Below are 24,258 nucleotides of genomic sequence, written 5' to 3'. Positions count from 1 at the left end.
CGACTGAACACTGCTGTTATCAGCTGTGACATCATGCCTGCAAATGTTTTTTTAATGCCTGGTATTGGCAATCACGTAGTGACCTCATAACGACGACACCCACTGCACGCACCCTCCATTTCGTCTCACACTAATTAGCACTCGAATCTCCACTGGAAAAGTTAACACATGTGGTTTCGGGTGATAATTTGACGTTAGAGGTTTAACTCTTTTCTAAGATGGCCCCCGCTTCCTTTGATAATTCGTGCATTTTTTTCCCCCCTCCTCTTTCAAACCAATTCAGCGAGACACGCTTGAGGTTGCTGCTGGCACGGGCCCAGGCAGCGTCGTGCGAGAGGTGACACTAATTGTGTTTCTCCTAATTAAACCCCGTCTGACCTTGGTGTTGGGAAATCATTACTTTCAAGCTGCAATCATCGCACCGCAGCAACTCTGTCCACTTCAATTCGCCCGGTCCGCGTGTGAAGCCTCACCCCCACCAAGACGCGGGTGGAACAAAGGCCTCAGAAATAAATAAATAAATAAATAAAAGTCGCCTGTTCCCAGAAAAACAATGACTTCCTGTGGAAAGGGCACACAGATGTGGGCATGCGAGCCTCGAAACCTGCCACGGGGGAGAATGAGTGCGTGAGGCGGGGGGGGGGGGGGTTCTTTATAAAATAACACCATAAAAAAATACAAGGCTTTGAAAAGCAATGCCATTCAGAGAACAATCTCAATGCTCTCTCCAGCTGCCTGCTAAGATCAGGCCCGGCGTTAAAAACAAAAGGAAACAGGCCACACAGCCAGAGTAAAACCGCAGCTCGCGGTAAAGGGGCCGGTTCTGACCGGAAGCACGAGCGGCTGGGTTCACCCGAGCGACGCACGGGATCACAGAGACTGGAAGGGAGCTCGGTCGCTCACGTCTACAGCACGCTGCAGCTCCAGCCCTGATCTGAATGGAAAGGCTGTAAGGCTGCACCTTAGACAGGCCTTCAGAGGTGTAAATCCAGCGAGCCGAGAGAGGCGTTCTGCGGCCGAGCCGAGCAGGAGCTAATGCCATTCAGAAAGTGAATGGCACATTACAGACAATCCCAGTTCACTCCAGAGTAAATGAAGATCCTTGCAAAACCTCAACAAATCCTACTTACATATTCACGTCGACGATTCCTTGTTGAGGGACCATTTTCAAATGGCAGAATTGCGGTATGTAGATGATAAGCACAGAAATAAATTTCTTTTAATAATGTGTACCGGAAAATTCCCAGAGTGTAGCGCGATTCTCATTCCCCTCTTCATTAGACCCCTCCCTCCAGCAGCTCAGCACAAACTACAGTCCTACTGTAACTACATCTGACAAGAATAACAGCGTAAGGTCACTGTGTTAAAACATAATTAGGCACATTCAGATCTGCAAAAAACCCAGAGGTGCCAGCTGTTTGTCTCTTATAAAGCACTTTGCATACCATTTATTTCCAGCAACGTTGTTTTCTCCACGTATACCTGCCACTGGAATCCTGCTGGAACATTTTACACTGCTGGTTAAGTTAATGTTACGGTAAAACAAACCTGAATGCAGCATTCGATACATTTGCACGGGCAAGCTTTCAAAGGCATCTGAAGGAAGGACGGCCAATAGAGAAGGGCAATGGTGAACTGTGCAAGAAAAAAAAAAACGTGTGAAAATTGCCACACCCACCCAGGGCTGGTCACAGCAGCTACAGAATCAGCCACAGTTGTTCAGCACAAACGGACCTCCTATCGAGATGCACTCCGCACCACTAACCCTTCCAGCGCACCCCTTTGTAGTAGAGTCAAATCACACCTGCCGTAATCTTAATTGTAATACGAGCACACAATTGTCAAAGCTAATATTCAGCCCACTCAATGGCAGGAGCAGCATACCAGGCATATCGTAATTGAATTATATGTATCATTAGCAATTCAGTGATTGTTAATAACCTCCTTTATTGGCAGCCGCCTTATTCACCTAATGAGCTGTTGCTTAGCAATCAGTCTAGCACACCATAAGCCATCAAGCATGCCAGTTTTAATCCCGATCCACAACACAATAAAAAAGACAGACCATGTGACAATTTTACTTTACCCCTGAGCTAAAGAAAACCCCCCCCACCCCCTGCAGCCTTACAGTGCGATACACGCATATGCATATTCATCCGCTGCAGCAAAATGGCCGATGCAGTGACTTGTGAGACCCCACGCTGTATTATTTAGCGAACATGTCATCAGGATCAATAATGGATGAACAGTCTGCATAGGAGAAGCGAACAGGCTTGTGCCTTCCTGTCAGGCCTTTGCACCTCTACGCACCGTCTGTCCCTCATTCATTGGGTCTCCACAAAAGCTCTCCTTCACACGCGCAAGCGTACGAGTACAAAAAACATTAGACGGGCGCTTAAAATGCTAAGCGGGCATCTCGGGTGATAATGAGCCAGAGTCTAGCCTGGGGGGTTTTCTCCTCCTTTCTGGGGCATGTCGTTTCCATGCTGCATAAACGGAAAGAATGGACGTACGTAACAAACACCGGCACCAATAAAAGATACTCGGTATACTCAGCTGACTCCTACTCAGCATTCTGGATACTGCTGAAGTGTTCAAACCCCAGTTGTCATCATTATTAAATCATGCTAATACTCCTCAAATCTACAGTTAAAGATGAGGAACTGTACCTATTGTGTGCTACCAACGAAACAGACATTTTACTTCTAGATCTCAAAGCCATATGCTTAAGTATCTGGGCTCTTCCTTCACCACACGACAAACTGTGTCTCTGAGCACTTGTAGGTTGTTGTGTTAGTACTGAAGTAGCCAAGAAGAGATGCTATGTATATTATGGCTCGATCCTCCAGGGTGCATTGAAGATCATATTGCTATGCACTCGAACCCCAACACCTTGACACATCCGTAGAAGATGTCAGGTTCAACCGATACTCTGAGGGGAACTGTGACAAGCCTAAGCAGGAGGTAAGGAGAGACCTCGCGTCAAAAAACATCACTGACACGTATTTCTGAGGTTGATTACAGCCAGCGATTGTGAAGGAGTACGTCTATAGTGCAGAACTTCCTGTGGAGCGACTTCCAAACAACAGCTCGGCACCACGGAGATTAATAATCTAACCTTCCGTCCTCGTGGGCCGCCTTTTGAAGATGCTGGCAGAACTAATGAGCGAAGCTTCATCATTTTTAATAAGGTGATAATGTGTGCCATTTACAGCGATTCTGTTTGAACACCATTTTGTTTGTGTGTGTGTGTGTGCGTGCATGTGTGTACTAGTGCAACCTCTCCAAACAAGCATCTGGCCCAGTCCCCCCAGCTCGGGTCCAACGGGCCGGCAGCCAAGACGGAACTGCCGAGAGGGGCGTCCAAAGCCCAGATGTGTCCAATAGGTCCCACATTGATGAGGAATCTCCGGAATGTCTGGCGGACACAGAGCATGCTGTGTAGTGGCCTGTTATTACTGTGCTGTCATTTTTCACGGCGCCACAAGGGGGGCGCTGTTTACAATCCACCATCATGCAGACAGTTGTTTCTATGATTTAGTGTCAGTGTGACACTACCCAGTATAGAGAAGAAGAAAAACATTCATTTAAAAACAGGAATTTCAAACTTAACAATGAAACATTTAGAATAACAATCTGAAAGGAAATTTTCCCCATTCTGAAATACGTGAGGAACATTCTACGTTTGCCCATAATCCATTTCTGCATATTTTCATGCTACTTACTGTCAGACCCATGTATTTTCAAAATACAAGCTTTACAAGTTGGAACATGGATGTGCGGATCTCAGCTCTGTTTCATTAACCCTGTGCCAAATGTTAACCCTGGATATGTACTTAGCACTCGCCTAACTCTAAAAGCCATGCTTTTTGTTTTCATTTACGTATATAAATGAAATAATCCTGGCCTTCTTAAAAACGTGTTTTGTAGGGAAATTAATTACATCAAGCAGCAGCCGTGATAAGGGCTAATAATGGCTTATTACGGCTTTTACTCTTTTCATTGCTGTTAAAACTTCTCTCGTTTTATCACAAAAGAACAAAGTGCATTCCGGAACCAGATTCTGCATTAAAGCAATTTGGAATTTTCCAGAATGCCTAATATAGGGTCTGGCTTCTCCTAAGCCTAATTTGACAAGATTAATTATACAATTAATTTAAAACTCCTCTCAATTATGTAAAAAAGGACTGGCTGACTCCTTAAAGAGATCTTTCACCTTTGGAGAGGTGAGGTGCCTGATGAGCGTGATTTCAATTGAAAGAGGAGGAAACACAGTATATTTTGCCTCCATTTAAATCTGTGAAGGACGTTTCTTAGCGTTTTATTTTCATTAACCGAAGCTGAGGTTGAGCTTAGCTTGTATGCAAAGCTGACTAAGAAAGAAAGTGTGAATTAATGACACACTTTCAGCAGCTCTGTTCCACTCGTACTTTTTATACCGTGTACAATGACAATCCACCCTCTGCTTTATATTGATCCAAGTCCACCGTTTAAGTGATCAAGGCGGAAAGTAAGTAATTCAACATAAATTCATTAATCTATTTTTCACTGTGCATGATGCACGTCGCAATTTGGGGCTTAAAAATATTGGAATCCCGGAAACCTTGAACCCCACTTCAGTAAAAGAAAAGTCAATTAACCAATAAACACACTTTTATGCAATCCTTGACATTTGAAACGGCATTAATATTGATGAAGTATGATGATGCTTATTTAAAGATCCCCGTGGTTGTGAACCGCACGTGGCTAAACCGTAGCATGATTTATTGATCTATGTACGTGTTCTGAAAACACTACGTGCATCGGGAAGCATTTGTCAAGGATCGTCCCCAATGGGCAGCAAAGAAACCGGATTGCGCTTAATTTATAGATTCAGTTTAGCGTGTGGCATAAGGCTGACACGGAGCGGACCTTGAGAACAGGCTGGTGAGTTCAGGCCTTCTGTCAAGCCGGCATTATGAATACATCTCTGAGCCTACCCCAGCGCCGGGCTACCAAACCACTGGGGAGGCATCGAAAAAGCTCTCAGAGCAGCCTGATTTCCAAAGACCTTCAGGACTCCCCCCCCCCCCCTTTTGTTTTTTGTTTTTCTGGCTCCTGGATGCACAATAGAAGCCAAATGGACTCGACCTTAATCTACCCGAGAGTGAGCTTCTGAGAAATAACATCCAACCTCAAAGGTAAAGGGCAACCACCGTCTCCGCCGAGGGTCAATTTACTCCATCAGAGAATTTGGAAAAATGGGGAAATGCTTGTTGGCAATAGATCCATTGAGAGAGAGAAAAAAGCTATGTGAAAATAACCAGCTCCAGTCACCCTCCGCTATGCCGGAATTTCTATTCTGGACGCAGAATATAAACCTTGGTACTACAGTTTGAATCTGGAGACAGAGATTTTTATTAAGACTTTCAGGATTCACACTGAGGTAACCTGAGACAATAAAACACAACTGTGGTCCAGTTAAGAAGCTAAATCCAACACATTACTGGTAAAATTGAGATAAGGTAACAGCAGCCTCCTCAAATATCATCTTTGGCAGAAACTAGGGAACATATACGAATTGCCTGAGAGACGTGGCATTAACACGGTGCTCAAGAAAACCCTTTTCCTCATCAATTAGTTTCAGCAAACACTTTTCAAACACCAAGTGTCTAGACCAATCAGAAAGCACCAAGAGAGTGTTTGCTAGGCATGACCATAACTCAGGATTAGTAATTTTGGCTAGCTCATTGACCTTTTCCCTAAGTAATTTAGATAGCTTGCTATAATTACTCATACACGTTTTGACTAACATCATAGTTACTATAGAAACCTTTTAATTAGGGAACAGCGCTTCAAAAAAATCTTAACCCTTTTTCGCAGTGTTAGGCTTCTCTGTCGTTCTTGTATGGACGGATTCTGAAAAAGAGGCAGTTCACAAGCAACAACAGCTTTGAACATCTTTGTAAATTCCACATTCAGGATATCTGGAATCCGACTGTTTTCCCAAGCAGCTGAGTCTAGCAGGAAACCACAAGCCACAGCACTGAATTGACAGAAGATCCAGGAATTGTTATTCAGCAGTCAAGAGGGAACGCATATTTACACCACGCATAAAACTGGCAAGATTAACCTGAATTCTGTGCCAAGAGGACATCGAATATGAATAAATAATTCTGTGTTAAGTTATTTGTTAACAATAAATATTCTAAATGTGTTCTTGAACGCATGACTTTTTAATATTTTTGGGTTCTTAATCTTTAATGCTCAGATCTCATCTCGAAACAATGGAGTTTAGCTATAATTGATTCCTCAGGCGTGGATAATTATGGTGTCTCCGTGAAGCCATTTGGCCTGAGGTGAAGAGCACTCAGTTTGCCAACGTGAGCTTCCACGGTAAAGGGTCTGTACATTAACTCCCGCATCCAACAGTTTGCTCTTTCTATTCCCCAGATTCTGCACATGACAAACGGTAAACCCTCCACCCATTAAGATCAACATTATTCATTCAACCACAAGGCGGTTAGCCAGTGCCAGGTTAAGTCATCTGGACGTGGCAAATAGGCTTTTGTCTGGCCAACTTCTGATGAATGATTTATTACACCGAATGCCGTAACAGCAAACAACTTTCTACCTATTTTCCTGACAGGCTCCCTGTGACACGGATATATGTGCGTTTAATGGCCGCTGGGGGTGCGGCTGCGGGGCGGGGGTGCAAGAAATAAAACCAGACAAAGCTGAAATCCCCCGCAGGTAAGAGAGTCATTGGAAGCTGATGGTCTCTCACACAGGTCAGCGATACGTACCGCTTCCTGGCAGCGCCGTGAGAGAAATGCGAATGGACTCCCTGTGAGGCCGGCATCGTTTAGCTGTCTAGACGCTCGCCGCAGCCCGGTCACATCTGCACCGCTGAGCGCTGAGGCCCGATTGCTTCCATTTGCCCTGCCAGTTTGCGGAGGCGTCCGTGACTCCTCTCGTTTGTCAGGGACTAACGTGGCGCTCGCCTCCCGGAGATAAACAGAAAGATTCTCGCGGCCCGGTGTGTGTCCCTGACTGGCATTGCGCTCGATTTAACACCCCCCCCCCCTTTCATTTGTCCACTTTTAACGTGCAGCACAGGGAAAAGAGGGCTGACAGGCACATCACTAAGCCAAAGCTGTGTTCCTAATGCGGGTTCGAAGGGCGGCTCTATAGCGCCACCTATCGTATGCGGCGGCATATTTAAATGATCATATATAGAAACCAAATGGGCGCGGTCCACAGCCTCCCCGTTTCAGCATCTCCCATGATGCCAAGTTCTCGTTTAAGTGGAAGGTCCACCTTCAGTAAAAGATAAAAGGATGCTGAGACTGCTTCGCTTAAAAACCGGCTCCCCCCATGCGGTGCCTGAAAAGGAAAGGCTCCCACAAGGGCGGGCTGCCTGCTGAATACCAACAACGCGCGATCCCCCCGGAATGTTAACACGTCTGCTCGGAATGATATACAATGCGATATGATATATAATGTATTCAATACGCTGATGTTTTCTCGCCGATTTTTTTGTTTATTAAGATGCAGGCCGTCACGTCCCCTATCGTTATACCCTTGTGCCTAAGAAATGTCACACGGGCACCACTGTAAATTGACCTATACTCACATAATGTATCACACACATTTAAGATGAAATGGTTTCTTTCGAGGGGTGCGGGGAGCAGGTGTTCCGAAAGGCGGGGCATTTCCACACTGCATAATGCTAATCAATTAAGAAGCAGCATCTCTGAGATGATTACTAATGCCACTATGCCCAAATTGAGGGATTATCATAAAGTAATTAATTAAAACACCGTCTACTTTCACTAGTAGTCAATTGCAGGTTTGAAAGCCTTTGCGTTTTCGGGCAGTCTGCTGTATCGGGATGGACTGGGGGAGATCTCACTCTGCCTGGATGAATACCCATGAAATAAGCACATTTTTTCTACCAATAGTTCCTGGAATGCCATCACTATCAGCTCTTCAAGCACTAACTTTTGTTGTTCCCGATTCAAAATCATCACCAATTATCCAAGAGTGTGAGTGAAACATTTTATCAACAGATTGAAAAGCTGTGGGTAAGTTCTGCCTGGAAAATATAGATAGAGTAATACTTATAAGTACTAGCATTACTCCAGCACTATAGGCCATATAGCACCAACACTCGTGCCTCTGCTATTATGCAGTACTTCTCATATATTTGTAAGAGCTACGTTTTAGTCATAATGAACGGGTGACCTCAGAACAGCATATGTATGTATAAGACACTTCTGGAAATTGTCCGATTTGTAACTACACTGAGTACAGGCTGAATGATTTCTAAGCATGACTTAGAAAAACATGTATATATAAAACACCCTGGTCTCACTCTCTCTCTCCACACACACACACACACACAACCGACATCTAACAATATACGCCAACACATCTGATACAGTTTCAGTGGAGGAAACACTGAGTGTTCCATTACATCCATCCATCCATCCATTTTCTATACCCATTTACCCAATGCAGGGACACGGTGAGACTTAAACAAGCCCCAGGAAGCATGTCAGACAGGACACCAGGTCCAGGTCCCACACAACAGACAATTCAGAGGCACTAATTCAGCTAAACCACGTCTTTGCACTGTGGGAGGGAACGCCAAAGCACCCAGAGGAAAGACACAAACATGTGGAGAAAATGAAAACTCCACGCACACAGTCATGTCCAGGAATGCAGGAGAGGTGAGCTTACATCGCTAACCATTTCGCCACAGATTAATCCACAACGCCGAATTAAAAATAAACACTTCCATCTATGCGTCCATCTTATCCACTATAAGGTCACTGATAAGTAAACACATGAATTATGAAATGCAAGATGCAAGCACTTTGTATGAACCATTTGTTCACCCTTATTTTATAAGAATTTAGATAAATAGGTCGTTTATGATTTTGTAGAAAAAAAAACACACGCCAACATTGCTGCAGAAGTGACGTAAACGAACCACGTCGGCCCTCCCGGTAGCCTATATACGCCCCCAAGGATTAAAAAGGATCGTTCGGCTTTCAAGACATTATAAGCGGTGCCAGGATCTGCCAAGAGTGACAGAAAGGCCATTTCAGGCAAAGGGCGTCGCTGCTCGACAAAAGAGCCTTTCTGCTGCGACGGGACGCCGAAGACGCGCCGCGACTCCCCCCCGACTTCAGCCCAGCGCGTTATAACCTTAACAAATACGCCTATGCATTATTTATTTATTTATCTATCCCAGCATTGACGGCTTTAATTAAGGGGCTTAATTGAGGGCTTCGCGCAGCGGCGTGCTTTTCAGGCTACGATAATTAATTCATATCAGACGATCATTAATGAATGCTACCTTTCTATCGCCTCGTCCCTGTTTTAATTGCCACGCTCTTCTCCCTCTTGAAACGGCGTGACATGACAAACGGCGAGAGACGTGTCACTGCCGCAGCTTTAAACATTCAATCAAAGAAAATCTGTTTGGCTAAAGCCACGGCCCTGCAAAAGCACATTAATCTTGAATTTGTTTTTTATGGTATCTATTTATACAGTAACTGTAAGAGAAAATAGCCCTGCAAATGGGTTGCTTACGGAGACGCAGCATTCAGCGCCTTTTGTGCTGCGTATTCTGCTCGGCTGCGCTGTTGCCTCCTGGATTAGCATATCAAAAGGTTTTTGGACACTTCACTGGGATGTAAATACCGCACTTTCTTAACTATTTTTCCAATTTGCATGACAAGCCAGGTTTATTTTTGTACGATCCCCCAGGTCGATTTCTTATGGTGTAAAAATAACCAGGTATTTCCATCATAAAATTTGGACATTGCTAGACAAGAGGAAGATGATATTCAGAATTCTCACGTACAACATTTAGAGTCACTTCAGGAGACACTTTCACCTTTCGAGACGTTAATTGATGAACAAGGTACATTTTCTTTAAACTGGATCAGGACAATTTTCATGTATGTCAACAAAACAATGGTGTAAAGGATGAAATTATACCACTTAGACTGAAATTATATCCAACCAAATAGACAAATGATATAAAAATACAGCTATTCTCTGTAAGGGCTTATCTCTGCGATGTCACCTCTGCAACTACAGCACAACTGTACCTGCCAAAGTTTACACAGCATGTCTGCAGGAAGCCCTGGTGATTCATCATGGATGAAATTAATTAGATGTCTATCAGAAAAGCAGACTAACTAAACCCCCCCCCCCCTCCCCTCCGCATGCCCTTGGTGTGTGTTTATAACACACCTGTGCTGAAGGACCCCGTCAAAAGATACATAGAATCTGACCATTACAAATATTTTAGGTGGGCAGACTGTGAGAATGTGGCGATTTATTTCTTCACTGTTAACCTATTAGTAGATTTGATTTAGCGCCATTAAATTTCCGGGAGCTGTTGTGTTGTTTTTAAAGGGCCAGCGGCTCCATCTAACAACGCCGCGAGCCTTTCAGACATCCAAGATTACAGCACGAGCAGCATTTTGAATCCCGAGTCTTCAGCATTTCAGGTGGCTTTGAAATGTCGACGTACGCACACTCAATTAATATTCCAACCTGCTTAATGTCCTTAATTTGGCTTTAAAGCAGCCAGGATATTAGGCAGGGCTCTGTGTAAATAAATCAATCAAAATTTCAGAGTCTATAATAGGATTCCTGGCGTTTAACTGAACTTTGATGCATGAAATGTCACTTTTGAAGTGTATACACAGTGTACTTTCCTTTGCTCACATAAAAATGAAAAGCAAAGAAACACTAGAGCTGTGGAAAAAAATGATGAGCTTTCAGACTGCCCTCTTTTGCATGCAAATCATATCTGCTTTTCTTATTAGCATAAATGCATGAGGAACTCTAAATGCTTTTAATTTCCAATCTCAGCGAGCAGAGGAGTAATTTGTCACTGTCAGGGTGGAAATCTAAAAGGGGGGGGGAGAAAGGGAGCCAAGGACTCCATACTAAATTGGAATCATCAGAAATTTTTTGATTTGCTAATTGACTGATGTGAGGTTCAGTCCAGCCGCTTGAAGGTGTAAACACTCCCAAGCCGTACTGGGAAATAAAAAAAAACACACACACACACACACACACACACACACACGAAGTGAAACGTGAAATCGCATGACAACTCGACTGACCAGGGTTCCTTTCATGGGCAGAGACCAAACCTGGCATCTCACCGCCACCCTGGCCAAAAACTGCGTCTGTAATCATTCCCTTAAGGCGCCATCAGAGGAAACTGGAAGAATATTAAAACAGGCATCTTTACTTACAACAACAGTCAGATTGGTTGTTAGGTATTTTATCCCAAGGTGTTTTTTTTGGGCACATATGCTATTGTATCATGGCGTGCACAGAATTAGAGAAGTAGTCCTCTATAAATACATCCATTAATACTATAACTTACTCGTTGTATTGTGGATATTCTGTTTTACCACCATTGTGAGCTTAAGCAGTCCACTAACAAATACAATAAAAATAAACACCTAAAATCCGGGGAACTGAAGCAAAGAGATGCCAATGACACGGGGTGAACCAGTGAAAATGGGAATTCTGCAAATGGGGTCTATGCAATTGCAGATGAGTACCTCTAATCGAAAAACACACTCAGGAAACAAAAAAAACAATGTTATAAAGTCAACAATTACAAAAACAAAAAAGGAACAAAGGACACAATGCAATATTATACATGAATAGTGTTGCTCCAAGCAACCAAAACAATGGCATTGAATTTTGGGTTTTAAGGTTTATAAAATTGATCAATAAGCTTTTTTTCATACTGAAATAGCAGACATTGCATCGTACCTCTGAGCAGCTCAGAAAGCTCACCGAGAATGGCCTTCTCGTCAAACGGCTTTCTGTGGTACGTGTCGTCTCGATGGTCACAAAATCCAATCTCACAGTTCGGCTGGAAAGTTATTTTGCTTCTTGTATTCTTTGAAAGTGCTATACTGGATGATAAAAGGGGAAAACATGTGAAGATCATGTTTACTCTATAGTAGGACACTGGGTGCTTGTTGTCATGTCTTTTTAGCGTGTATTGCAGGGTTCTTCAAATCTGGAAATCGATTCCAAATCCAGGCCTTGTTTTCAGTTCTTCCAGGTAGTTAGTTTAATAATTACTGACTCTGATTGGTCAGAGGCTTCACACCTGACTGACAGGTAAAGGAAGGCTGGAAAACCAGCTGTGGACCTCGAGGACCGTGATTTGAATAACAGGGGTGTATTGGTTGCTGCGTCAGCGTGGCCAGACAGTCCGCTCACCACCTTTCTCCATATAATGCTGCTACCTAAAATTTGGAGAGAGATAACTTGAGGCCGAACACATATTCTAAATTCATCGTGACGGTGCTTCGAGCCCTGCGCCGTACACGGAGTGGAATTCGGTAAGAGACAAGCCAGCGCGTAAAGCTATTCTAATCTAGCCAGTCACCTAGACGTAAAAGCAGCTGACCGCAGCGACTCTGCCCAGACCTCCAACGCCATGTGAGATCACCGGCCTTGTCACCGCGGTGAGATATGATCTTTCCCATACATCAGGCCTCAGTGGAGGCTGACACACGTCAGCCTGGTGAAAATAAAATTTTATGGCTGACAGATATGTGTGCTCATAGACAATAATGATGCACTGTCAATTTTGCGGCAAAGATGGTTTAACTGTCAATAAACATGTTCCCTATTTTATATTAAAGTTTTACCCTTCTATAGCCATTGCTTACCCTATAAGAATATTTCTATTTACTCCCATGTTATATATTAATGTAGTCATCTTATTTGATATGCCCAAATAGTGTTAACATACTGCAGAGAATAATTTAAACATAATTTCACACTGAAAGCCACAGAATACATTGATGCCATTGCTGCTGTTTACATCAATCAAGAAATCATTATGGATAAAGGTTTGTTTATTCCATGCATTATCAAATTAATGATCTTATATTGGCAGTAACTACGTATTCTTCAGGCTGGTAAATAGATGTAATATTGTATATAAAAAACATGCCTGCTTATTAATGGTAAATTAAGTTAGGGCTTTTTGGCTTCAGTACAAGTGCAACCTGCTCATGAACGTTATTGCACACGTTAATTTTGTAAGCGTGCATACTGAATCTGGTTTTGATGAGACGTGCGTGAAATCCTGAAAATATAAATTAAGGTTCTGGAAAAGAGAGGCTTCTGCTCGCGGCACTGCAAGTCATCCCGCCTCTGGTTATGGCCCTGAATATCATTTAGCTTTGAGCTTTTCTTAACAAGCAGCACTCCAGCCTTGACATGTTTCGTTGAGCTGGGCATTCTGTTGGAGCACCATTTCAATTTAATGGACGTCGCAGAAATTAACTGAATTCTTTAAGTGTTTAGGAGTGTATTAACATACAGTCTTAAGTACTGGAAATACATCCAGTAAGGTAAGTATTTGATCTGTAGCTATGCACGTTATAACTTACCTTTCTCAAAAGGGGCCAATGTTGAACTGGTGCAAAGCAACACTGCCCTCTAGCGTGCGGCCGTTTGTAGTAGACATTAAAAACAAAACTAAGCTAATGCAAATCCATTCACCTTTAGGGCAGAGATTCGGTTTCCGCAACATTTTTAATAATGGGATGACCCCTGACCCAACCCACGTCAGACCCACTGACTACAATCTCATTGTAGACACGTTTCCAGAGCCTGGAGTTTGTTACGAAGGCAGTGATCGGGATTAAAGTTAACAAGGACGGAAAAGCTGGAACGCTGATATTTAAACGCCATAATTCTGCCATTCCTAAAATCAAACGAAAGAGAAAGGAATACCAGTGCTTTGAAACGTTATAGCTAATATGTCCCCCATGATACACTTTTATCTACAGAAAGATTTTACAGAGTCTTTAAAAAGTAATATGTAGCCACAAAGTACACATTTCATACAATCACTGCACTTCCATCTTTTTCACTTTCTGACACCCATTATTGAGAGCTGTCACAGGGCACAAAATATTGACTGTGTATAGAGTATGGTCAGATTTTTTTCTTCCAAAGTAAAAAAAAAATACATTATATTTAATTAAATGCATGAATGACTTCCTAGATATATGGTGTAACTGTTTGCACCATCACTTGGGTTGTATGAATGCATGCAAACCTCAATTCACTAGTAGCTGAGAAAGCCCAATATTTCCCCTTAATACGAAAACATTACGACGTTGTTTAACCATATAAGAAATCCCACACGTCGCTGCAAAGGTATATTTTGGTGTTTTACCGTCCCCGGACACCGCCACGTGAGGGTACAGCTAGCGCACCATAGCGAACTGCTGGGCTGCGTAACCCACATGCACTATTTAAAAAAACCCGCTAAGCGTAGTGAGCAGTTGTTATTTTAGCTTAAAATTAAGCTAATTACGTTAAGAACGACCAGCTACTCACTAATAACCACATTAGAAATGAACTGAACCGATAAGATCTGTTGCCATGGCTACAGCATGACATTTTAGAAGATGAGATGTCGCTTTGTTTTTTTCAGACTAACTTACTGTGAAAAACATATTTTTAATTATTACTTTAGGAGGATAGTCGGTTGTCATCAATATTACAAAGCCGCTCCTCTGTTTTTGTCAATTAGGGACAGCTGTTTTTTAAAAAAAATATCAGGTGCTAATTTGTAGGCCTAATTTGTGTAATACACTGAATCAATCTGCCCGGGTCAGGGTTAATCAACTTTCTGATTGCCTGAAAGTTAGGCAGAGACTATTATAAAATTTAAATTAACGTTTGGAAATAGCTCACCTTACGCGATAGCGGTCTACTTAAGCGTAGCCTATTATCTAGCAAGTAATGTCTCTGGACAAGCTGTATACATTGGCTTACTTTTAATTGTGTAATCTATTTCGCTAGATTTAGTGCAATAATACAAATAATAATAAATAAAAACTAAAAACAGAATCACAACATGACTGAGCCTGTATTACCGTACAGTACGTTTTTGTAGGACTCAGAATCAAACGAATATACCGTTAGCGGCCACCAGAGGTCGTGGTTCTACATTCCTTTAAAAGTTCAAGGGTGCAGGGATAGATAAGCATCCGTGGTGATATTTGTATAGGACAGAAAGATGAGTCTCGGCTTAGTGCAGCACCGAAATTGATTGAGGAATATCTCATTATGAACTTGATTATTAATGAAGGAGTGTCTGTGTTTATGGTGGTAAGTACCATATCGATTTTTACTACAAACACGGAAAGTCGGTTTTGTTTACCAAACTAGTTCACAAAGGATAATGGGTTCGTCTTAATTATTTTTAATTGTGTTCTCTAGAATTGTGTTTTACAGGCTCATATACACTCTCACCACCGTAGACTAAACTCAGCTCTTTGCCCCCAACACTAAAGCAGACTGTATCACTTCCTAGTGACTATACATGCAAAACAGTTGCATTAATAATACGCACTAATTAATATTTAGTAGATTTCAGGCGAAGCAGTTATACATCGTCATGCGATGTGAATACTATTATTGTCTATAGATTTTACTAAGTGTCAGTAACATTCAGTCATATTAGACATATCACAGATATCACACTCTGACATCTGATACTGTTATTGCTGGTGTTTTTTCTGTACTTTTGTATCACCTTATAAGTACTTGAAAGGCGTTTAAATTACAGATTACACTACCTCTGTTGCAGTGGTTCTAGGAACGTTATCAGTATTTGGGATTATTGTATTATTGTCTTTTGCAAAACATTTGAAACTTAATGCGATAAAAATCGACAATATCATTGTTTCTCTTTAGTGTTTATGGAAGCGTCAGTTAGCAAAGGAATTAGGAAAACAACGTGCCAGTGGTTCCTACTGTTCCGCTGGTATAATAAACCACCGTGTTTAGATGTCAGGAGCTGGACTGGACTTTCTTCGAGCACTTTGCTAAAACAGCTTCCGCTATTGTGTGCTTTATGGCAGGTACTGTTGGTGGGAGTCAACGTCGCCCTGTTCACAGTCACGTTCCTCTATTACAGTAGCCAGGAGGCTTTTTCCTACACCCGTGTCATGCTGGGGGTCAGTGCTCTCTTACTTCTACCAGCCATGCAAAGCGATTCACGGGAGAAACCTAATTCCGGATTAATGTTCATCGCTTAGATTCCTTGCGGTCTTTTCTCTCTCTTCCCCTGCGTAGTCGGGTCTGGCTTTTGCCCGAGCCTCTGCGACGTGTGTGAACCTGAACTGCATGGTCATATTGCTGCCAGTGAGCCGCAACCTCGTCTCCCTCTTGCGAGGCTCCTGCACTGTGAGTGACGCCCCATACATGCAGGCTGCCCACGCTCGTCAAACCGCTATCCCGCGAAGTGCTGACTTTCGTCCCTTCCGTTTTCCCCAGTGCAGATGCAGAGTGTTAAGAAAGCAGCTGGACAAAAACATCACTTTTCACCGTGTGGTGGGCTACCTGCTGGTGTTTCACTCCGGTAACCGTTATGTAATTACTACTGCGACCATCCAAGTCCCGAAAGTCTAGCCGGTTACAGGAATCATACAATGCTAATCTATTTTTTTTTTTTTTACATGTTGCAGTTGTCCACGTTATTGCCCATCTCTCCAACATTGAGAGGTACCACGAGAGTCAGTCTACGGAAGCAGGAGAGCTGTTGCTGAAACTCTCCAGCCTGGGAGACAGGTTAAATGAGAGCTTTTTGAACCCCATCCGCACCTATAACACTGTGAGTGGGCAGTGGCAGGCGAAGGGGGGTCAAGATACTCATTTTTAACTTTTGCCTGAGGTGATGCTTGATGTCAGATGGCTGTCCTTCTTTGGTGTGTCTCTCAGACGCCTACAAAGGAGGTGCTGGTTAACGTGTCTGGGCTCTCCGGATTGGTCATCACACTGGTCCTGGCTCTGATGGTCACTTCATCTACCGAGTTTATCAGGCGCTCCTCTTACGAGGTGTTCTGGTTCACCCATCACTTCTTTGTGGTCTTCCTGGTTGGGTTGGTCATTCACGGCATTGGGTGAGTGTGTAGCCCCTACAGCGATAATCTACAACCTTTTTGTATAGTGCAAGCTACTTCTACAAGGAAAATCATCTGGGGAGCTATTGAGTTGCCATGGAATCATCCTCGGGTGATTTTTGCTGACTGGGGAGGCTGGGAGTCTGGTACATGTCGCTATCGACTGGGAATGTCTTGCGGATAGGCCAGTTGGCAACCGTTGTCCAACAATATGGGTGAAAACCTGTTTGTGGCTGGGAACAAATGGAAGCAACTGATTTCGTCAAGTGGTTTCTGTTCAGGAATGTTAAAATTACACGAAAACAGCGTGTGTCCACCACCGCAGCCTCGCTGTTGGCTAATTACCAGGTCTCTGCATTTTAGGGGCATTGTCCGGGGACAGACTGCCGAGAGCCTGCTGATGCACAACGTTTCCTACTGTCGAGAGCACTTAGATGAGTGGGGGGATGTGGACCAGTGCCCCCTACCACACTTCCGGGGAAGTGACCCAGCGGTAATCAGTGCATTTTCCACCAGCCAATCAGCTCCTTGCGTCCTGGGACATTTTAAAAGAATGGAAGCTAATTAAAAAATGTTGACTTGACGAAGGCGTGAAATTTCAGTTAATATGTTAACTGTGCTGGTTAAATTGTAACCAAATGTTGATGGTTTATATCCCTTAAGGTATTTACTTTAATGACTTTGAATAAAATACTTAAGCTGTATTGCTCTATGAAAATAACAAGCTATGTAAATGGGTGAAAAATGTCTCTTTGGAAGAAAAATCAACTAAGCAAATAAGTGTAAATGTAACATGATAAAACTAGCTTCTAGATCAGTCTAAGAATATGTGAAGGTTTAATGTTGCACCGTAGTCTTATGATAAGGATATTCAGAATAAAAAGCTTAAAGACAGTCTGCTACATGTTTCTTCTTTCTTTCAGTCGTGGAAATGGATAATCGCTCCCTCCCTCCTTTACATCTGTGAGAGAATCCTGCGTTTCACTCGCTCTTTACAACCAGTGGCCATTACTAAAGTAAGTTTGCTTACTGCCCACGCGCTGTTTGGTTTTTGAGAGGTAAAACACAGTGGCATTTTCCTCCTGGTTCCGGTCAAATGCAGAAGTTCCAGAACCCACCAGTATTTCATTCAACTGTTTAATTTGATTTAAATTTACTTTGAATTTAATTCAGCTCTGGCTTAAGTAATTACACCATTTTGCATGAACAGTTTGTACAGAATTTCTGTGGTGAGAATTAATTTAGCATTTTTGGTCATATTCAAAGAGTTCAGATGTTCCAGTTATAGTTTCATTGTTCCAAGTTTGATTAACACCGAAAACAAAAGGGAAGCACTATACCGACAGTTGGTGGGGTGTGTGTGTGTGTGTGTGTTTATTTTTTATAAACACTGGTGATGTAATACTGGAAAAAAGCTGTGTTACTTTACAGATCTGTCACTATTGCTCAGTTACGGGTAAATAAAGCAACACTGTAACGTTTCTCCATGGAGGTGGTGACTCACCCATCGAACGTGGTGGAGCTGCAGATGACGAAGACGGGCTTCCGCATGGAGCCAGGCCAGTACGTGTACCTGCAGTGTCCTGCCATCGCCCCTCTGGAGTGGCACCCCTTCACCCTGACGTCTGCCCCCGAGGAGGACCACTTCAGCGTGCACGTGCGCGTGGCGGGGGACTGGACGGCTGCCCTGTATGCCACCTACACCGGCCACCAGGGGGACTCGCGGATCCCTCAGCTACGGCAAGTTCCCATGTAGTGTGTCCACCACCTCACACAGGGGGCTTCTATGCCCAATAAACCGTAATACTGTCCCTGGAGGCGGGGCTTGGGTCATCTGCCAATCAGTTTAATCTTTTCTGAGTACTGTGTCTCTCCCCCAGCCTGGCGGTGGACGGCCCGTTCGGCTCGGCCAGCCGTGACGTGTTCCGGTATGAGGTCAGTGTGTGCATCGCGGCGGGTATTGGAGTCACCCCATTCGCCTCTGTCCTCAAATCACTCCAGTACAAGTCCTCAAATCCCAGGAAAGCCATGAAACTCCAGAAGGTAACCAGGAATAAATCCTTCTAATCCGAGTCCTAACTGGATGATGGAACTTTAAAGCTTGGATGAGATGTCAAATTAAAAAATAATACACAGTGTGGGTTTGTGCACTATACTAGACAGAACATTTTGATAATAAATATTTGCGTAGTACAAACCTTGGTAAAGAGGTTGTGATCATATTCTTGTGCTGTGCCTTTAAATCCACCAAGCTCTACTTCTTCTGGATCTGTCGTGACACCACCGCCTTCGAGTGGTTCCGGGACCTCCTGCTCTCCCTGGAGGGTGACACCACGGGTACGGGGCGCCTCGTCAGCTTCCACATCTACCTCACCAGCTGGGACGATGCTCAGGTACGCCAAGGAGAGGTGCCTCAGCCCCTCGAACCCGCTCCCGGCCTGGATCTGACATGAGCCTACACGCGTGCCTTGCCCCTCCACCAGGCACGCCACATCACCCTGCACCGTGACTCCCAGAGGGACGTGGTCACCGGCTTCAGGGAGAAGACGTTCTTCGGCAGGCCCAACTGGGACCAGGAGTTTCGGAGCATTGCAGACTCACACCCTGGGTAAGGCATAAGGGCCAGACAGGCAGAAGTCCATTCAGAGAATTTCTGTGCCTGAGGTGAAAGGAGTGAGAGAAAAATAAATAAATAATAAAAATCTCTCTCACCTCTGGGACCCGGGTTTGGGTCTCCACCGTGGCTCCATGAGTGTGGAGTTTGCATGTTCTCCCTGTGTCATTGTGGGGTTTCCTCTGGATTCCTGGTTTACACCCCCCCCCCCCCCTCCCACGTGTGTGTATGTGTGTGTGTGTGTGTGTGTGTGTGTGTGTGTGTGCTCCACAATGAGTAGGTACCTCATCCTGGGTTGTTCCCTGCCTTGCGCCTGTAGCCTCCAGGATAGGCTCCAGACCCCCCGTGACCCTGAACAGGACAAGCGGTTACCAAAAATGAATGGATAATAGTAATATAACAACAATATATATAATATCATTTTATTATTGTTGTTGTTATGATGATCTGCAGCCTGTCCTGGGGCCTGTGTCATGCAGTGAGATGTTGATGAGCTAGATAACTTGTCAGATTTATGGTGCCCTAATTTAAATGGACTTAATCTTCATTCACTTACATTTAGTCCAGACTGCCCTTGCTCACCCAAAAATCTAGCTGTACGGGCCCCCGAAAAAATGCTGTTCAGTGAAATATTAGTCCCTCTTAGATTGTGCACAACCCTGCACACACACACACACACACACACACACACACACAGTTGGTGGCAGAAAGATATACCTCTTTGTTATACTTTCCTGTCGAGTGAAACCATCCACCATAGGAGAAAGTCCATATAAATATGGTAAATCTGATGACTCTAATCAACAACTCGAGGACCCAGAGCAGAGCCTTTTCTGCTCACTCATTTCTCCCTGCGCACCCGTTTCTTCACTATATCATGTTACCCATGTCTGTTTCTCGATGGAGCAGTTCAGGATAAGTATCCTGCCCAGGGAATCTCCTGGGACTTGACCCTACAACCTTCTGGACGTAAGCCTGCGTTTGTATCATTTCTCATACCTGTTGGATTATGATTACGACCGGCGGCAAGATGAAAAATGAAACATCTAATCCTCCCTGTCGGCACGCTCTTTTTTTTTTTTTACGTGTTTGTGTTTAGCAATTTAACTAGTCTGACCCTGGAGAATTACACCCAACACAAACAGCCCCCCAAGAAGGGTACTACAGGTGTGGGGTGGCCACACAATCCAGGCATTGTGTTGAGGTTCCAGTAATCCCCCCCCCTACGTGGAAGTGCCCTCCTGTGGGATCAAAGCATTTTGTCCCTGGAATTTCTGATGCGTCTCAGATACAGTCATGCTTTTAGGAAGGAGGTTCAACAGCATTCAATTAGCACATTCTCTCACCCCAAAAGATGAAAAACTGTAACGCTGCGTTTGGAAAGGTGCCGAATATTTGGCCTTTTATTGCTACACCAGACCTGGTCCGGAGCCTCTGTGCTGGTCCTTGTTAGCCGAAGTTAGCAGTAAAGTCATTTTTCAAATAATTGTTTTCTCAAGAGAGAAATATCATCTGAAGCGCCAAATGATGATGAAAAACATGAAAACAATTTAGTAAAAAGGAAGAAACACACACGTCAAGAAAATTACAGCAGATGCACAACTGAAATCACCAAAATAAGATGAGCAATATGGTGTTATTGGTGACAATACGCCACCTTGTGGCGATGCTCATGTATAGTTTTTGACCCGCCACCATCCTGTTGGCATTGCATTGCATCTTTTTCATGACGAAATGGTGACTTAATGTGGGTTGGGTAAGTGACACAAATAGGGATTCAAAATGGATGTGAACCATAACTCGATGGTGGCAGGAGACAAGAGGTATGGCTTGTTCTTGTACCGTACAGTACACATCTCTGGTGTCACATGGCGCAGACGGATAGCTCTGTCTAGCAAGAGGAATGGACTGACAGCCAGGAAATAGATAGGGAGATAGATTGGACATCTGGTCCTGCTGAAACTACATCTTATGTGATTTTTTATTTTTTTTTCTGTTGGTTGCCATAGCAGCAACATCGGTGTGTTCCTGTGTGGACCCAAAGCCATTTCCAAGGTCATCCGCAAAATGTGCAGCACTCACTCAACTTCAACACTGCGGGGAGTGCACTTCCACTTCAACAAGGAGAGATTTTGACACACTGATGAGGATGAGCTCGTTTTTCATGAGTCAAGCCGCAAACCACGCAGATTTTGCACCCAGGAAAATAAATGCCGTAGTAGTTAAAATATGGCGGTGTTTAAGTGTGCCCAAAGTGCATATATGTTTGTCTTTGACACATCCTCATTTGAATATTGATTTGTCTGGATCTGAAGGGGAAGAATGTAATTTATTCATGGTAAGCATAGATTAAAAATATTTCATGAAAACAGGGACATGGTTAATGTTACGTAAAGGTGAATGCCTCCATAAAATTCTGTTTAGCTTGCATGAAAAATGGAAATTGTATGTATAATATACACTCACTCAAACCAAGATCACCTTATCATTTCCTCATACATATATATATATATAATATGTATCTGAAATATATATTTATAGAAAAAGTTTATAAAAATGTCTTGTACTCTTAGTAGCCTATACTATTTAACGTTTATACTTTTATATTGTGGATCTTTGCGTAACGAATCATATCTTTAACATAATATATTTATTGACTGAATTGGTTGATTTATTCGTAATTTTCCCGTGTTTTGCGAAAGTAAATAATCATGAATTTCTTTTAAATCAATGAGTAATAGACGACCTATGTAAAATGGTAGGTTTTGATTCATTTTTTAAATTACGGACTACACTCAGTTGCCAGTCCATTTGGTACACCTGCTTGTTAATAAAGCTTACACCCCTAAACGGCGAATCAAGTGACTGCAACTAATTTCGTGCCGCTGCAGACCGGGTCAAGAGGTTCACTTGCTGCCAAGCTAAGCATTAGAGGGGCTAAGATGTGTGAACCAAAAACACCCAGTTGATGGCAGCTGTGTATATAGGGGGAAAAGCCAACGGGAACGATCAGATTCATTAAAGCTAACAGGAAGACAACAGCTCTATTTAGCGATAGTTCTCTGAACTGTCTACTAGGGGTGTGCAAAGCAGCCGGTATTTGTATCTGTATTTGTTGAGGGGGGAAAAGTATTTGTATTTGTATTCGAGTAAAATTCAAACTAGGCGTAAAAGTCCAGTTTTTTGCGTTACACTTCTAATTTACGTTATAGTATAAATATTCTTTAATTATATCCATTATAATAATTATGGATATGCAATAGGCAGAGTAACTTAAACGTACCATATAACTCCCACAAGTGCATACAATTCGACACAACTACACAAGCATTCTTTTAACCTTTTTAACCGAACGTTAACGTTACTCTGTCAACAGCATATTGTCTAAATTACCGAGCTAACAGAGCTACGTAAACAGGGCGAACATGAGAGCACCCGACTGCAGACGTCAATAATGCAGCGTAATGGAATAATCTCCCGATCAAACTCCGCTTCCCCAAAGTTATAAACTGCCTCCGGAACCCAGTTAACTGCATCACTATTTTTGTTGAATAGATTTTTGTCCCTTAAGTCTTCTTTCGCTCAGCCGAGCCTTCTCTGTTGCTGTGTGGACACTGTTGCCAACTCCTCAGCAAGGAAAGTCGCTATTGGTTGTCCCAAAAGTCGCTAGAAGTCACTAAATGACGCCATCGCCGAATTTGCATAATGTAATAATGCATGTATTGATAATGGACGCTGTAGGAGATAGGAATAATGTCGTGGGAGAGACAAAGAGTGGTTAAAAAAACACCCTAAATACGTTTAGAACTACAAATGAACTTTCTTCTGACGATTCTTGTTTTTTTATATCACAATTCCAACCCTCCTCCTATATCCGGGCTTGGGACCGGCAAAAGTGACCCCAAATACACTCCGGCGGAGTTACTTATTCTTGAAAACTGTCATTTAACTGTTTACTTGGCGGAATTTTTGGCAATAAGCCAGGGCAGGGTCAGTCAGTGGTGGCTTCGCGCATGCGTAATTCATTTGCGGTCTGGATGCGGAAGGGTGAACATCTCCTGCTCTGACTGCAGCTGGGCGGGGCTGCTGCGCGAGGACTGTGAGCGCCTTGGGAGGGGAGGGGAGGGGAGGGGAGGGGAGCCCACGGCAGCACCCGCTGCTCGGTGAGAAGAGAAGGATACGTGCTTCCACGTCAGTCTCCAAAAGTCTCCAATAACACTAGAAAAAGGCGCTAGTCGCTTTTTTGAAAATATACTAGACAGAACCAGAGAGGTCTAAAAACTCGCTAAATATAGCGACAAAGTCGCTAAGTTGGCAATACTGTGTGTGGAGCACACTTTGTCAGTCACCTCTTTTACTTCCCCTCACCCCCCCCCCCCCCCCCCCCCCCCCCCGACTCCTGAACGTTACTCACTCACTCACTCACTCATCCGGGCATGCACTGCGGTCTCATGAGGAAACGCAGCTTTTTGATATAAAGTTTTTCTTGTTCCCGAGTACAAATATTTTTAAAGTATTTGTTCGAAATAAGTATTCGTAAAAAATACGTTATTTGTTTCGACTCCACCCCTACTTTCTACCTATGAAACGGTTCGGAGGGAAAAATGTTTCCTACCTTATACTACACACCTTCTTAAGTGCCACCAGTGTATAATCTGTATATGACTA

At 43.4% G+C, this 24,258-nt stretch overlaps 1 protein-coding gene and 1 long non-coding RNA gene across 3 annotated transcripts; one reads left to right on the top strand and one right to left on the bottom strand.

Annotated features, from left to right (window-relative positions):
* Positions 1–14,831: 14,831 nt before the first annotated feature.
* On the bottom strand, positions 14,832–24,248 carry LOC140578307 (uncharacterized). Of its 2 annotated transcripts, XR_011982401.1 has the most exons (6): positions 24,206–24,248; positions 19,875–19,941; positions 19,175–19,635; positions 18,481–19,076; positions 17,322–17,511; positions 14,832–17,209 (listed from the first exon to the last, which is right to left on the bottom strand). It is a non-coding gene; the product is annotated as an uncharacterized lncRNA (long non-coding RNA). The 2 variants fall into 2 exon arrangements; XR_011982400.1 differs by having other exon boundaries at positions 18,481–19,635.
* LOC111841670 (NADPH oxidase 3) lies at positions 15,076–22,064 on the top strand. Its single transcript, XM_023807578.2, is given in 13 exon segments — positions 15,076–15,180; positions 15,936–16,031; positions 16,150–16,260; positions 16,351–16,435; positions 16,542–16,687; positions 16,795–16,976; positions 17,340–17,469; positions 17,900–17,992; positions 18,469–18,669; positions 18,795–19,019; positions 19,229–19,369; positions 19,460–19,584; positions 21,600–22,064. Coding segments are annotated over 13 exon segments (1,704 nt in total). The 5' UTR covers positions 15,076–15,138; the 3' UTR covers positions 21,727–22,064.
* Positions 24,249–24,258: the final 10 nt, after the last annotated feature.

This window comes from Paramormyrops kingsleyae, chromosome 14 (genome assembly GCF_048594095.1).
Source record: "Paramormyrops kingsleyae isolate MSU_618 chromosome 14, PKINGS_0.4, whole genome shotgun sequence".
NCBI lineage: Eukaryota > Metazoa > Chordata > Actinopteri > Osteoglossiformes > Mormyridae > Paramormyrops > Paramormyrops kingsleyae.
The sequence above is the reverse complement of the archived record's forward strand: the minus strand, read 5'-3'. Positions and strand labels throughout refer to the sequence as shown.